Consider the following 14864-nt stretch of genomic DNA (forward strand, 5'->3'; position numbering starts at 1 on the left):
GACATGTAAATAAAACTTATGGAGTTATTGTGTTTTAAGATCCTAAGGAGGTTGTTTTCAAATTTATGGTGAAATTTTTCCCAGTGGACCCTGGACATCTGAGAGAAGAACTTACAAGGTATAGTACTTACCTGAGTGTCTGCTGCATGATATTACTTAAGAATCATTATTCTCCATTTATCAGAGAATGGGCTTCTAGTCTTCTTTGGAAGGCTTGACTCTGAGTCACTCTGGGAAATGATGACCTGGAGAGAAGGAGGGCCTGGCCGGTACTCAAAGTGTTAATCTTCCAAAGGGCAGGGACTTCAGGGAGAAGGAGGGAGGATGTTCTAGAAGTGGTAGCCAGCATGGGTGCCCACTTGGGTGTTATGACACTAACTGCTGCAACAGAGTGCTTGCCTTCATTGCATATGTGTTTCAACCAGAGGGCAGCTTGACAGCACAAGTGTAATGCCAACTAATTTTCATGGATATTGAAAATAGTCTGTGTGTATGTGTATCCCACAGGTAGAATGTGATTATGACATATACTTATAAAAATTTAAAAACTAAAAAAGCATAAATCTTAATAAATTATTTATAATGTATACTATGAATTATTGATACTTTTATTAGAATTATTTAATAATTATAAACTATTAATAACTTGATAATAATTTATGATGATAAATTATTGAACTTCATAAAAGTAAAATATTTTATACTTTTAAAACTTTCAAAAGTTAAAAAGTAAAAAATATATAACATTTTAAATAGTGTTTTTATACTTATTAATAGTGCCCTTTAAAACTACAATGTAAACCTACTTCTTAAAATAATACACTTTAAAGATAAGATTCCCCAAAACCTTACTTTGGTTTTCAGACATTAGACTCTTACATGTAGAAGTGATAAAAGAGATAATCTAGTCCAGCCCTCTTTGTTTACAGATGAGGAAAATAGGTCCTGGGAGGTAGAATAACTTATGCAAAATCACAGGATGTTGGCAGTTATTCTCCCTGAAATCTTCCTCCCAATGTGGTTTATCCTACCTCTTTCACACCTTTTCTACAGGGATATTTCTTTTCTAAGGTGTCTTTGCAGAAATCACTTTTCACAAATAAGTCTCTCTCTCAATTCTCTCCACCTTTGTAAGTTGTAGGCCACTTTCCCAGATAACTTGGTATCTTGGTATTTTATCAATTTGCTAACGCATTTTAGTTAAGTCTCAAATTATGACCAATTTTGAAGGAGATAAACTTTCTCCCCCCTCCAAAAACAAAGAATGAGAAAATCAATATGATGATAAATGATTCATCAGCTGTTCAGAATAAGGATTTGGTGTTTGTAGCTGACACCTGCCTTCTTAAGAACAATGAATGTGCCAAATGACAAGAAGTTTCCCTTTTTTCTTGTGAGGAGCAAAATACAATTCACTTTCTCTGTAGTGATTGAGGCTGATGATTGTATTAACGTTTATATTTGAAAACAGGGTTAGAATGGTTAGAATTCCTTTATTTTTCCCTCATTGGTCCATCTAAGCATATTTAACTATAGTTGATTTGATAAGGATGCCTTGTCTGGGTCCAATACGTGAGTATCTGAGGCTGGTGTGCAAATATAACTTCTCTAATTGAATCATCTCTAACTAATTAGGGAAGCTCACAGTTGGAAAGATTATAATGATGAATGCTTTTGTAAATTGAATAATTACCTGCTAATTTCCCTGTTTTTTTTCTAATCTAGATTTTTATCTATCATTGAAAATTAATTTTGATTCTCCACATTGCCTTCACGGCTTAATTGGTTTTAAATAAAAGTCTAGATAGAGCTCTATTTAAATAAATAGAAATGCACACTGCAGATAATCAACACATATTTTAATGTATAAAATAAAATATTGGAAGCAATTTTGGACCATGGAAGAAAGCATTCAGTGATAGAATCTTAATTATACACATCTTTTCAAAGTTTCTCCTTTGATAATGGCTTAAGTGTATGAGACAAATGTCATGTGTTTTGGAAAGTTTTGGATACTAACCAGCACTTTATGCCTCTGATAAGCTGTTGGTAGGAATAAGACAGTTTGACTTCATTCCATTTGGTACATAGTAATTCCATACATGCTCTGTGCAAAGTGCTGGGCTAGGCTGTGGTGACACGGAAAAGGCGATCCAGGAGAATTGGCAGAAGCATGGTCTCAACACCTTAATTTCTGAAACATATTTTTTTTTTGGATAGGAGAAGGCCTAAATTCAGTGGCAGACCTGAGTTCTACTCACAGTTTCACTATTTTTGGGTGATACAACCTTGCCCAAATCACCTATCCTCTGTCTTCCCATAATTGTGAAATGGAATGATTGTTCCTACCCTGGCAACCTCCTAAGTTGTTCTGATAATGAGTCCTTGATTGCGTTTTGTAAACAAAGCAGTACTGGCCTCTTGAGAAGGCTGATTTTTGCTGAATTTCCCTTTTTCTCTGGCTGGGTATGTGGCTTTACTACGTGGCAGAAACCACCAGAGTCTGATTGGCCAACTCCTTTAAGTTGGCGGGAGGATTTGGCCAGGGTGATTCCTAATGGCTGTAAGGCCTGCCAAAGTGCTGGGTCAGCTGAGTTGTGGTCTAGTGCTGGTTTGAGGCTGAAGCAAAGCCTATGTATTACTCACTACCCCATAAAAGCATCTCACTGACTGGGGTACCATTTCTTTCTTGAAACATTTTGGATCTGGGAGAAGGGACATGCTTCTTTTTTGTTCCTGTTTCTTTCTCAAGAGATTTTTCTCAACTTCTTTCCAGGTATCTTTTTACTCTTCAAATAAAGAAGGATTTGGCTCTAGGAAGGCTTCCATGCAGTGACAACTGTACAGCACTGATGGTATCTCACATCTTACAATGTAAGTAGTGAATGTTGGCTTTGGGGACTATCAACCAGGCAGAGAAACAAGTAAAGGAGCTGAGCACCCTCAGCATGTCCATCATTATATTAGGAGAGAAAGCCTAGGTAAGATATATAGAAGCAGAATGCTCCAATAGAAAGAGATTGCCATTGTAGTCATGGGAATGTGGATTCAAATCCTGTCTCTACTGCATTCTAACTGTTGAAGGCTTGAGTAAAGTCCCCTCATTGTCTGTGCCTAAGATTCCTAGTTTTTAAAAATAGTGACAAGACTATTTTGTCACAAAGCAGTTGCATTTATGTAGATTTAAAGTAAATGCTGATTTTCTTCTATGTGGGTCTAACTTTCCCCTCCCACTGTCTGGGGCTTGCTGTTCAGGAACTGGTTTGGACTAATCTGGACATGGACTTTGCCAGGCAGGCCCCCATTCTCTCTACTTGCCCCAGGATACATTTCTGATATGTGCTTTCTGTGGCACAGTGTCACATTTGATGTGAGTTCCATGTTTCTCTGTATCATGATTCCAGACAATGAAGCACAGAGTATACCAGGTAAAGAGAGGTTAAAATGGAAAAAGGCCCCAGGCATGTATTAGAGTTTCCCATACACTAGCAGCTAAGTAGTTGGACTAGGATGAATAATGAAAACAGGGAGAAGGAGCCTAGGAAACAGTGGGGGCCTGCTTGGGAGTGGGTGTAGGTGAGCAGACCAGGCTGCTCCTGTACCCTTAAAGACAGGGTTGAGGCAGCTGGAGATAGTATCTCTTCTTCTAGGACTGGCTGTGCTTTCTCTTTTAGAAAGGTCTTCCAAGAATAGGCTGTTCCTTACTAGTCCTGCAGGATCATAAATTTATTTTTTGTTTCACAAGTTCATTTGTTTATCTCTATCCCTTACATTCCTGACAGTCCAGAATAGGAAAATTTCTGTTTTCACTGGGAACTCCAGAATGAAGTTCATGGATGGGGCAGTTTCTGAATCAGTGTTTTACCAGTCGATGACTCCTGACTGGGACAGGTGATGACAGCCCCAGGATCTCAGGAAGACAGTGGGCAGTGAGAACAATAGTAATCGTGGAAGGCTTATAGAGGAGTTAGCTTTGGTGCAGGGCCTTAAAAGTATGCAGAGTTGGATAGGTAGTAACGAGCAGAGAAAACAGCATGAAAAAATGGTAGTGGATCAAGAAATCATATATACAGAGGATGCAGCTCAAGTAAAGCTCAAGCATAGGTTTCTGGAATGCTAAGGACACTAAGATATGTCCGGTATTGTGTTTGGCTTGGTGGGGGTCATGGGGTAAGGCAAATGGAGAAAATGTTGGAAGACTTATCCTTCTCCATTAGCTGCCTATTAAGGCAGCAGTCAGAGGATTGAGGCTCCCTGACAGCCTCTGATGGGGGAGCCCAATTTTATTCTTAATAGTTTAGCATTATAGATTTGGGCATTCCCTGGTGGCCATTTCAATCATAGCACAGAACACTTCAGCTTTTCTAGAGAATATTTTGTCAATAGATGCTCTTTCCAAAAGAAAAAAAAAAGGCTAAAGTTTCAAGGAGTCAGCTCTTCACAATCCATCCACGTCAGACTATTTCACTGGATGCTAAGGCAGTGTGCAGAACACAACCACATTGCTCATTCATTTATGAGCAATTCTTTCATCCCAGTATTTATGCTCTAAGCCAGGGATGTCAAACTCATTTTCTCCGGGGGCCACATCAGCCTCGTGGTTGCCTTCAAAGGGCTGAATGTAATTTTAGGACTGTATAAATGTAACTACTCCTTAACAGTTAAGCAGGAGCTCGGTGCTGCCACCCATTAGAAACAAGGTGCTGGGCTGGATAAAACAAGGTGGAGGGCCAGATTTGGCCTGCTGGCCTTGTGTTTGCCACCTGTGCTCTAAGCATTCAAGAACCCCACATTCTGACCTTTCATCTGCTTAAGATTCCCTTACACACCCCTCTGGTTCTAGCCAGACTCTCTCTCCCGAACACAACTTGTACATTTCAAACGAAGCCTCATTTTTATGAATGCCTTTAATAACTGTTCTTTGTCATTTATTCAATAAAAATTTATTGAGTACCTACTACATACCAGGTACAATTACAGGCACTGGGAACATAATAGTGAACTAAGCAGACAAAAATTCTTGCCCTCATGGAGCTCACATTTTGGCAGAGGAAAAAAATCAGGCAATAACCAAAATAAGGAAATACTCATATATCATGTATGTTAGAAGGTGATAAATGTGTTGGAGAAAATAAAGTATGAAAAGGAGATGGAGGATTCTGGGAGTGGGTAATGAATTTTAAAGTAAAGTCGTCAAGGTAGGATTCACTGTGAAGGTGACAGCTGAACAAAGACTTGAAGGAAGTGATAGAGCAAACCATGTAGAAACCCGGTGGAAGGAAGTTCCAGTCAGAGAAAACATCTAGCACATAGGCCTGAGGTGGGACCATACTGGAATGTTCAAGAAACTTTAAGCAGTCTTTGTGGCTACCTAGAACTGAGTGAGAGAGGGAAAGAGTAATTATAGAGGACCTTCAAAGCACATTAAAGACCTAGAACATTATTTTGAGATGGGAATCCAATGAAGCATTTAAACCAGAAGAATGAAATGTTCTGAATTAGGTTTTAACAAGATCATCTTCACTACTATGTGAAAATAGGAACTTGAAACAAGTAGTAAATAAGCCATAAAGATCTAATGCACAGTATAATAGAGAAAATAAACTTTACTATGATTATGTAATGTGCTAATATTCTACAATGCCAATCATATTATAATATATAAATATATCAAAATAACACCCTGTATATCTTAAATTTGTACAGTATTGCATGTCAAATTTATTCAATAAAAAGGGAATGAAAATAGACCTTATGAAGGAATAGTGGAAGTGGGGAGACCCGATAAGAGGCTATTGCAGGAGAGAGCGGGACAATGATAGTTTGGGCCAGTGTGATAACACCAAAGGTGCTCACAACATTTGTTACCTTCTGTTACTGATGGTATTTATTCATTTGTATGTCATAGGTCTCTTCCTAGATTGTCATAGTCTTACATAGAGAGAAAATTCTTTAGGGTCAATATAGGGTCTACAACTCAACAGTTTTTAGTAAATTTACAGAGTTGTGCAACCATTAGCACAATCCAGTTGTAGAACATTTCCATCACGTCAAAAGAGACCTGTTATGCCCATTTGCAGTGACTCCCTCTTCTCATGCTCAACCTCTGCAACCACTGACTTACTTTTTATTTTCATAGATTTGTCTTCTCTGGACATTTCATATAATGGGAGTGATAAAATGTGTGGTCCTTTTCATCTGACCATTTTTTCACCCTGCATGTTTTTGAAATTCATGCACATTCTAGCATGAATCACAGTAGTTAGTTCTTTCTATTGCTGAGTAGTATTCTATTTTATGGATATATCATATTCTGTTTCTCAATTTACCTGGTGCTGGACATTTGGATTATTTCCAGTTTAAATAATATGAATAATGTTTTTAATATTTACATGGACACATGTTTTTATTTCTCTTGAATAGATAGGTTCCTGGGAGTATAGTTGATTGCTTCATCATACAGTAACTTATATTTATTTAACATTTTAAAAAACAGCCAAAATGCTCTTCAAGTTATGACAATGGAGTAAGAAATATATGTGATTTCTAATTACTCCACATCTACACCAACACTTGGTGTTGTCTATCTTTTTTATTATGGCCATTCTAGTGGATATGAAGAGGTATCTTATTATAGTTATAATTAGCATTTATATTGACTAATAATGTTGAACACCTTTATAACTGCTTATTAACAATTCCTATGTTTTCTTTGGTAAAATACTTATTCAAATATTTTGCCATTTTAAAAAGAGTTGCCTTCTCATTGAATTTTAAGAGATTTTTATATATTTTGATTAAAATCCTTTGTGAGATATGTAATTTGCTATTTTCCCCCAATCTGTGGCTTGACTTTTCATTTTCTTAATGCTGTCTTTTGGAGTGCAACAGTTTTTAGTTCTGATGGAATTCTACTTTCTCAATATGTTTAGTGGATCATGATTTTGGTATAATATCTAAGGACTCTTTGCCTAACCTAAAGTCACAAAGATTTTCTAAGTTTTCTTCTAGAACATTTATAGGCTTACCTCTCAGATTTAGATCTGTGATCCATTTTAAATTCTTTTTGTATGCTTACATAATAAATTGTGTGAGATAGGGATCCAACTTCTTTTTTTTTTTTTTTTTTTTTTTGCATGTAGCTGTCCATTTGCCCCACTTGTTGAAAAGACTATTATTATTTCCCCATAGAATTGTCTTGGAACCTTTGTCAAAAACTAATTGACCATAAATGTAAGGGCTTATTTATGGATTTTCAGCTATGTTTTGTTAATCTATATGTCCTTATGCCATTACCACACTGTCTTATTTACTGTAGCTTTGTATGAAGCTTTGAGATGGGGAAGTGTACTTCAAACAGCTTTGCTCTTCTTTTTCGAGATTGATTTGTTATTTTGTATCCTATATACTTTCACATAAATTTTAAGATCATTTTTCAATTTCTACAAAATATTGATGGGGATTGCATTAAATTTGTACATCAATTTTAGCAGAAATATAATCTTTACCCATGTTGAGTCTTTGAAACTATGAACTAGAAATGTCTCTCAATTTATATAGGTCTTTTAGAAATTTATCTTGGCAATGTTTTGTACTTTTCAATGTATGTGTTACACATATTTTGTAAAATTTTTCCCAAGTATTTTATTCTTTATATATGCTATTGTAAATGAATTTTTTCCCTTAGTTTCATTTTTGGATTGCTTGGTTGGTAGTATATGCAAATACTATAACATTTTGTATATTGATCTTCTATCTCACTACCTTGCTGAACTCATACATTAGTTCTAGTAGATTTTTTGTGTGGACTCCTTAGGATTTTCTACACTCAGGACCATGTGGACTACAAGTAAAGACAGTTTTGTCTCCTTCTTTTTAGTGCAATTTAAAAATATTTCTTCCTGTTGCCTGATTGCACTGACTAGAACCACCAGTACAATGTTAGATAGAAGTGACAAGAGCAGACATCCTTGTCTTCTTCCTGGTCTTAAGGGAGAGCATTCAGTTTCTCATCACTTGGTGTAATTATATTCTTAGCTGTCGATTTATTTTATTTTATTTTATTTTTTATATTTATTTTTTTCTCTCTATTTTTATTGCTGTTCACGTACAGTTGTCTCCATTCCCTGCCCACCACTCCCCCCACGTCACCTACCCCCACCTCCCATCTTCGATCCTAACCCTCTTTGGCTTTGTCCATGTGTCCTTTATACTTGTTCCTTGATGACCCTTCCCCTTCCCCCCCCCCCCGCCCCGTTATCTCCTCCCACCCTCCCTCTGGTTACTGTCAGTTAGCTGTATATTTTAATAGTTTATTTATTTCAGGTTGAAGAAGTTTCCTTCTATTACTTGTTTGTTGAACACTTTTATCATGAATTGGTGTTGGGTTTTGCCCAATGCCTTTTCTGCAATTATTGAGATGATAACTTACATTTTGTTCTTTATTCTATTAATATTGTATGTTACATTAATTAATTTTCACATATTGAACTGATCTTGCAATCTTGGAATAAATTTAACTTTATCATAGTGTATAATATTTTTTACATGTTGCTGGACTCAATTTATTAGTGTTTTGTTTAGGATTTTTGCCTCTGTATCGTAATGGATATTTATCCATATGTAGCTTTTTTTCTTGTGATGCCTTTGTCTGGTTGTGGTATCAGAGTAATACTGGCATCATAGAATCAGTTGCTAAGTATTCATTTCTTTATTTTCTGGAAGAGTTTGTGAAAATTGATATTTATACATTCTTTGAATACTTGATAGAATTAATCACTTAAATCATATGTGCCTCAGTGAGTTTTAAAGAAATATGTACATTTATCAATTTTGGCAGTAAATAAAATCCATTAATTTGATCTTTAAGAAAGCTTGCTATATAAAGATTTTCATTATAATGTGATTTTTTAAAAATATACATACATATATGCCACACCTGTCTAAGAATGAGTGTGTCTTCTGTCTAAAACACAATAGAGCCCTGGGTGTGTGGCTCATTGGCTGGAGCATTGTCCCATACACCAAAAGGTTGCAAGTTCGATCCCTGGTCAGGAAGTATATTTATGTTGCAGGTTTGATCTCCAGTAAGGGCATGTATGGGAGGCAACCGATTGATGTTCCTCTCTCTCTCTCCCTTCCTCTCAAAAATCAATAAACATATCCCCAGGTGAGCATTTTAAAAACACAATAGAAAAAATGGGAGCCTACTATGATGGTTGATTAGTAACAATTTCTTTTTAGCTTAGTTAGGTCTTGAACCCATTTCATTTACTTGATTTTCTTTTCTTTCTTTTTTGACTTTATTTATTTATTTTTATTCAGTTACAATTGTCTCAGTCTTTTTTCCAACAAAACCTCTAGAGTGTTCTCTTCTCCATCACAAAAAAATAAAATAAAGTAAAATAAAATAAAATAAAAACACAATAGAAAACAAAATACGTTTCTAGCGCTCAATATGGGTGCCCCCATTTCCATACATGTATTTTACCCAATAGGAGAGCAACACGATGTTCTACGGAAAGTCTATTTGCTCTTACAATTCATAAACTACTAACAGGTTTGGATATCTGTTCACCCATTTTTAAAATGTTACAATGTGAATTTTAATTGGAAAAATAGTTTTGAGTTTCCATTTTATGGTAGATTAGAAGCTACAATTTAGAACCAAGTAGAGACCTACCTCTTCAGGGGAAGTCAATAATCAGAAAGTGATTCATATCAATCTGATAGTTTGAAGCCATTTACTGTGGGGGCAAATAGTCCTATTTACCTCAACTGCCTTTGTAGACAGTGCTATAATAAAAGTTTCTAACAATAAACTGGACATATCTGGAAAAGAGTAGATTATGATCAGGGATTAACTGCAAGTGAATAAGCCAATGGATGAAAGACAAATAGCATATGATCTCACCCGTGAGAGGAACCTAATGAACAAAAACTAAGTAATGAGCACAATAGAACCAGAGGCATGGAAACATGAAACAGTCTGACAGTGACCGGGGGAATGGGGTAGGGGAATAATGGTGGAAAGAAGGGGAAGGGACAAGTCAAAGAACATGTATGAGTGACACATGGACATGGACAACAGTGTGGGACTGACTGTGGGAGCAGGAGGTGGACTGGGTGGAGGAGGGCAAAGGGGGAAAATTGGGACACCTTTAACAGAACAATAATAAAAAATTTAAATTTCAGGAAAAAAAATTAAAAATTAATGATCCATGTGTTTTTAAAAAGCCAGAATGATTTATCTACTGGGGATTACAGATAGCTGTGACTGGCTTGCATATATTAAGGGGCTGAATTACTTTGTGGGGGGTGCAATAACAAAATACTACAGACTAGATTGCTTAAATGACAGAAATTAGTTTCTCACAGTCTGGAGACTAGAATTCTGAGACTGAAGTTTTGGTTTCCTCTGAGGCCTCTCTCTTTGTCATCTCTCATGATGTCATCCTTACCTGCTCTTTACTTTGTGTGCCTGCATTCCTGGTGTCTCTCTGTGTATCTAAATTTCCTTTTTTTATAAGGACACAAGTCAGATTGGATTAGGGGATGCCTTTCTGCCTCATTTTAACTTAATCACTCCTTTATAGGCCCTATCTCCAAATACAGTCACATTCTGAGGTGCTAGGGTTTAGAACATCAACATATTAATTTGACAGGGGGAGAAACAATTCAACCTACAACAAGGACTGAACAGATGTAGAAGAGACCATAAACAGAATGCAGGAGAAGGAAAAATCAAAATAATCTGTGAACTTTATGGCTGGTGTGGCTCAGTGTTTTGAGTGCCATCCTGCAAATCAAAGGGTCACTAGTTCGATTCCCAGTTAGGGCACATGCCTGGGTTGTGGGCTGGGTCCCCAGTTGGGGATGTGTTAGAGGTAACCACACCTTGATGTTTCTCTCCCTCTCTTCTCTGCTCTCTAAAAAATAAATAAAATAAAAATTTTTTAAAAGAAGACCCACATTTTATCTGTGAGTTATTATGCAGGGACTTTGTAGCAATTCACTGCTTCTGATTGGAAAAAGAACCAGTTAGATCCACCACATATCCTAAAACATAAATAGATATAAGGCATGAGGGGAGAGGCTTTGGGTGCATTGACTGCAAAGAAATGGCTGTTTGGGGGAGGTCCGAGAGTCTACCAGGTGCTCCATTGCTTAACTCCTTAATGGTAATGTAAAAAATGTCACTTTTCTACTATGCAGCAGAACTGGGAGACTTCCATGAAGAAACAGATAAGAAACATTTGACACAAACCCGGTACTTACCGAACCAAGACTGTTTAGAGAGCAAGATCATACACTTTCACCAGAACCACATGTAAGTACTTTAACTGTCACCTGCCTGGTTCTTCCAGCAGGGAACACTGCAGTTGGAGACAGACTTTTAAAAGCAAACCCTTCAGTCAGAGAAGCTTCAGGCCCAAGAAAACACTGAATTCCTCATGAAGCTCTCAGGGTGAAGTTGTCATTCATTTTGCATTTATTAGGCTCATAAATTTTTTCCTCTTGCAGTGGCAGGAGCCCAGCTGAATCTGACATTCTGCTACTGGACATAGCAAGGAAGCTGGATATGTATGGCATCAGGCCTCACCCCGCCAGTGATGGTGAAGGGATGCAAATCCACCTGGCTGTTACTCACATGGGAGTACTGGTGTTACGGGTAATAACTCTTTCCTTTAAAGTCCTTCAGTTTTGGATGTTATCTTGGTTCAAACTTGAGTGTTTGTTCCCAAGGTGACCCAGCTCCTCAGTCTTACCACAAGCCAGAAAGAGAGGTGATACTTAGAAGTGTTTCAAGTCCGTCTTATCCCCTCAATGTGATTTGCTTCCATTTGCAGTCTGTAGCTAAATGTTTTGATTCTGAGGAGCACACACATTAGTTCAGACAAGCGTGGTACAGAGAGAAAGTCAAGAGGCTCTTTGGAACTCGTAGACTCTAAATAAGAATATGGATTTTGGCATCCTAAAAGCTTAGGCTGTAACAAATCCATCAGAAACAACTCAAAAGGTCCAAAATGTGCTGTTCTCATCCATTTACTGGTTTCACTGGAGGCACCCAGTGTCAGCCAATAGGGAATGGATGCCCAGTCCTGCCAGCAATTGTTGCTGTTTACTGGCTCATCTTTACCCATGATTATCTGACTTTGTTTTCCAGGTTAGAAACCAACTCAGGGCTTGCTTTTTTTTTTTTTGTCATTAAACCTCACTGCAGGGAACTTGGGCAGAAGCTATTTTTTCAGTATTTTTTTTCAGTCTATTAGGTCTGCTCACATCTGTGAACATTCAATGAATTTAGATCTATGTTAAGGGTCAAGAATACTTGCTTAAACTTTGAAATGAAAAGCAGATACCTAGGCAGGTTTGGGAATGAGTCACATATGAGAGAGGAAGGGGTAACCTCAGACCCACTGACCTGAAGGACCAAATGAAAGCACTGAAGTAAGTCACAAAGCAGGTGAAGTATAGACTCAGCTAAAATAATCTTTGCCTTCTCCTTTATTTGGTTATGAACTGTAGAGCATGAGAGTCACACTAATGGGCAAAAGACCAGTGGATCACTGGGATACCTGTTCACACAGGAAGAAAGTTTAACCCATTCCACTCTAACTCTGATCTTTGGTATCTCTTACTGTATGGGAGTAGATGGGGAGGGTAGGCGAGCAAAGCCATGATATTAGTTGTGATCTCTTTCAATGTGAATATTTCTATGGACAGTTGGGGACAATATAACTAGTCTATTTTGTTCTACCCAAATCCAGTCAAAGAATACTTCTTATTGAGTACCTTTCATGTGTTCTTCATTGTATTATTCTTTCTTTTAAAAATGCCACCTTTAATGATATAAAATTTTCATCCCACAAAGTTCATATGTTTTAACTGTATAACTTAATGGACTTGAGAGTATTTACAGAGTTGGGCAGCAATCCATTTATCTGTCCTTCTGTCAATATATTTATTGTACATACACTCTGGGCCATGTACTAAAGCTACAGAGGTAAATAGGAATTATCCTGACCTTGTGGAACTTGCATTCTAACAGGGAGAAAACAGATAATGAAACAAGTAATTATTGGGTTGGCCAAAAAGTTCATTTGTTTTTTTCCATAATATGGCTCTAGTAGAGCTTAGTTGTCTTTAACTTCACTTGAAACAATTTTGTTAAATTGTACGGTGACAGCTGTCATATCAATATGCATTTAAAAAGTGTATCAAAATTGGTGAATTTTTGTAGCCATTTCAATATTGAAGATGGAAGAAAATATGCAACATTTTTGGCATATTATGCTTTATTATCTCAAGAAAGGTAAAAATGCAACTGAAACACAAAAAAGATTTGTGCAGTGTATGCAGAAGGAGCTGTGATTGATCGAATGTGTCAAAAGTGGTTTACGAAATTTCTTGCTGGAGATTTCTTGCTGGATGATGCTTCATGGTCCAGTAGACTAATTGAAGTTGATAGTGATCAAATCAAAACATTAATTGAGAACAGTCACTGTTATACCACAGGGGAGATAGCTGACATACTCAAAATATCCAAATCAGTAAAGTTATTGGTGAAGATGAAAAATGTGCCCTTTATTTTATGGAACAAACCATACAGACTTTTTAGCCATCCCAATATAAGCAAGCATGATATGCTTTGTGCTGTAAGTACAGGATGTTAAGTAATACATGTGAAAGGAGCATGTGTCCCACCTGTAATGCCTTCATTGACTTCTACCAATGAAGGCTTCATTGGCTTCATAGCTTCTACCAAGTATGAAGGCTCAGCCTGTGCAAGAGATAGAGCAAGGGTAGTCTTGTTCATGAAGTACATTTTCTAACAGGTTTGCGTTGTCTTACAAACCAGCTTGCGCTGACTTTCATCCTGAAATCGGCAATGTTTTCATTATAGGGAAATACAAAGATTAATACTTTCAACTGGGCTAAAATCCGCAAGTTGAGTTTTAAGAGGAAGCATTTTCTCATCAAACTTCATGCCAATATTTTGGTAAGTAGCTTTCTAATAAATTCTGTTATTTTCTGTTTGCTTGAGATTTCTTGGTTGTTGCTGCAAATGATTTTAATGTGAGTGATGAAAGCTAGCTGGCAATGAGAGGTGATGTACTCCCTCTTCTGCCTCTATATAAATAAACCAGAGCTTTATTTAGTCATATTTTTACTAAATGCAGAACACAAAGAAATCCTATTGGCAATTCAGAATGAATAAGGTAATAGGAAAATGGGGTGGCTGGGATGAAAGATAAGTTTTCTTAGAAACTATTTTTCAGGGATCTGATGAGTCAAATAGAAGTGACCAGATCTAAGACTATAGACATATTCATATTCTCGTGTCTGCTCTATTTCGTAAAGTATTTGCATCTTCTTTCCTTAAGCAAAAATAATCGAACACCTACTATATGCCAAATAATTGAACTTCTGCAATTTATGAAAGCTATGTGAGTGGTAGGTGTATATTAAAGATGTGAGGGGTACGTGCATATTAAGCAAAAGAAGCAATTATTGGTCAAGGCTTCATTGTACAGGACAAGACAAAGGTGCTATAAAGGATGTTCTTTTATGACTATAAAGTAAGTGGAAGATGGTATCAACTTACATCATGACTTACAGAAGATCCAGTAGTTTGTGCTTTATTCTCTGGATCTTAGCCTTATATAGACACATCAGGAAATTGTACCTAGTGCGAAGCTCATGGAGAGTCTCAGGGCTTTATATAGGAATATGGAAAGGAATAAGAGATTGGGAGCATCATCAAAATGGGTTGGTGGGGCTGCTGAAAATATGGCTTCACACCTACATGGGAAAATGGGGGTAGATAATGGGTCGAGGGAATAGGAAAAACTTCACTTTTA

The 14864-nt window shown here is 36.9% G+C and overlaps 1 protein-coding gene across 2 annotated transcripts in view; it reads left to right on the forward strand.

Annotated features, from left to right (window-relative positions):
* The window catches only part of FRMD7 (FERM domain containing 7), a 45214-nt gene that overhangs the window by 25760 nt on the left and 4590 nt on the right, over positions 1-14864 (forward strand). For both annotated transcript variants that reach the window (XM_024567159.4, XM_024567160.2), the window contains exons 4-8: positions 40-118; positions 2777-2874; positions 11215-11329; positions 11524-11671; positions 13907-14002. In XM_024567159.4, coding sequence (XP_024422927.1) covers positions 40-118; positions 2777-2874; positions 11215-11329; positions 11524-11671; positions 13907-14002 — 536 coding nt within the window. The remainder of the gene's footprint in view (positions 1-39; positions 119-2776; positions 2875-11214; positions 11330-11523; positions 11672-13906; positions 14003-14864) is intronic.

This window comes from Desmodus rotundus, chromosome X (genome assembly GCF_022682495.2).
Source record: "Desmodus rotundus isolate HL8 chromosome X, HLdesRot8A.1, whole genome shotgun sequence".
NCBI classification, from domain to species: domain Eukaryota; kingdom Metazoa; phylum Chordata; class Mammalia; order Chiroptera; family Phyllostomidae; genus Desmodus; species Desmodus rotundus.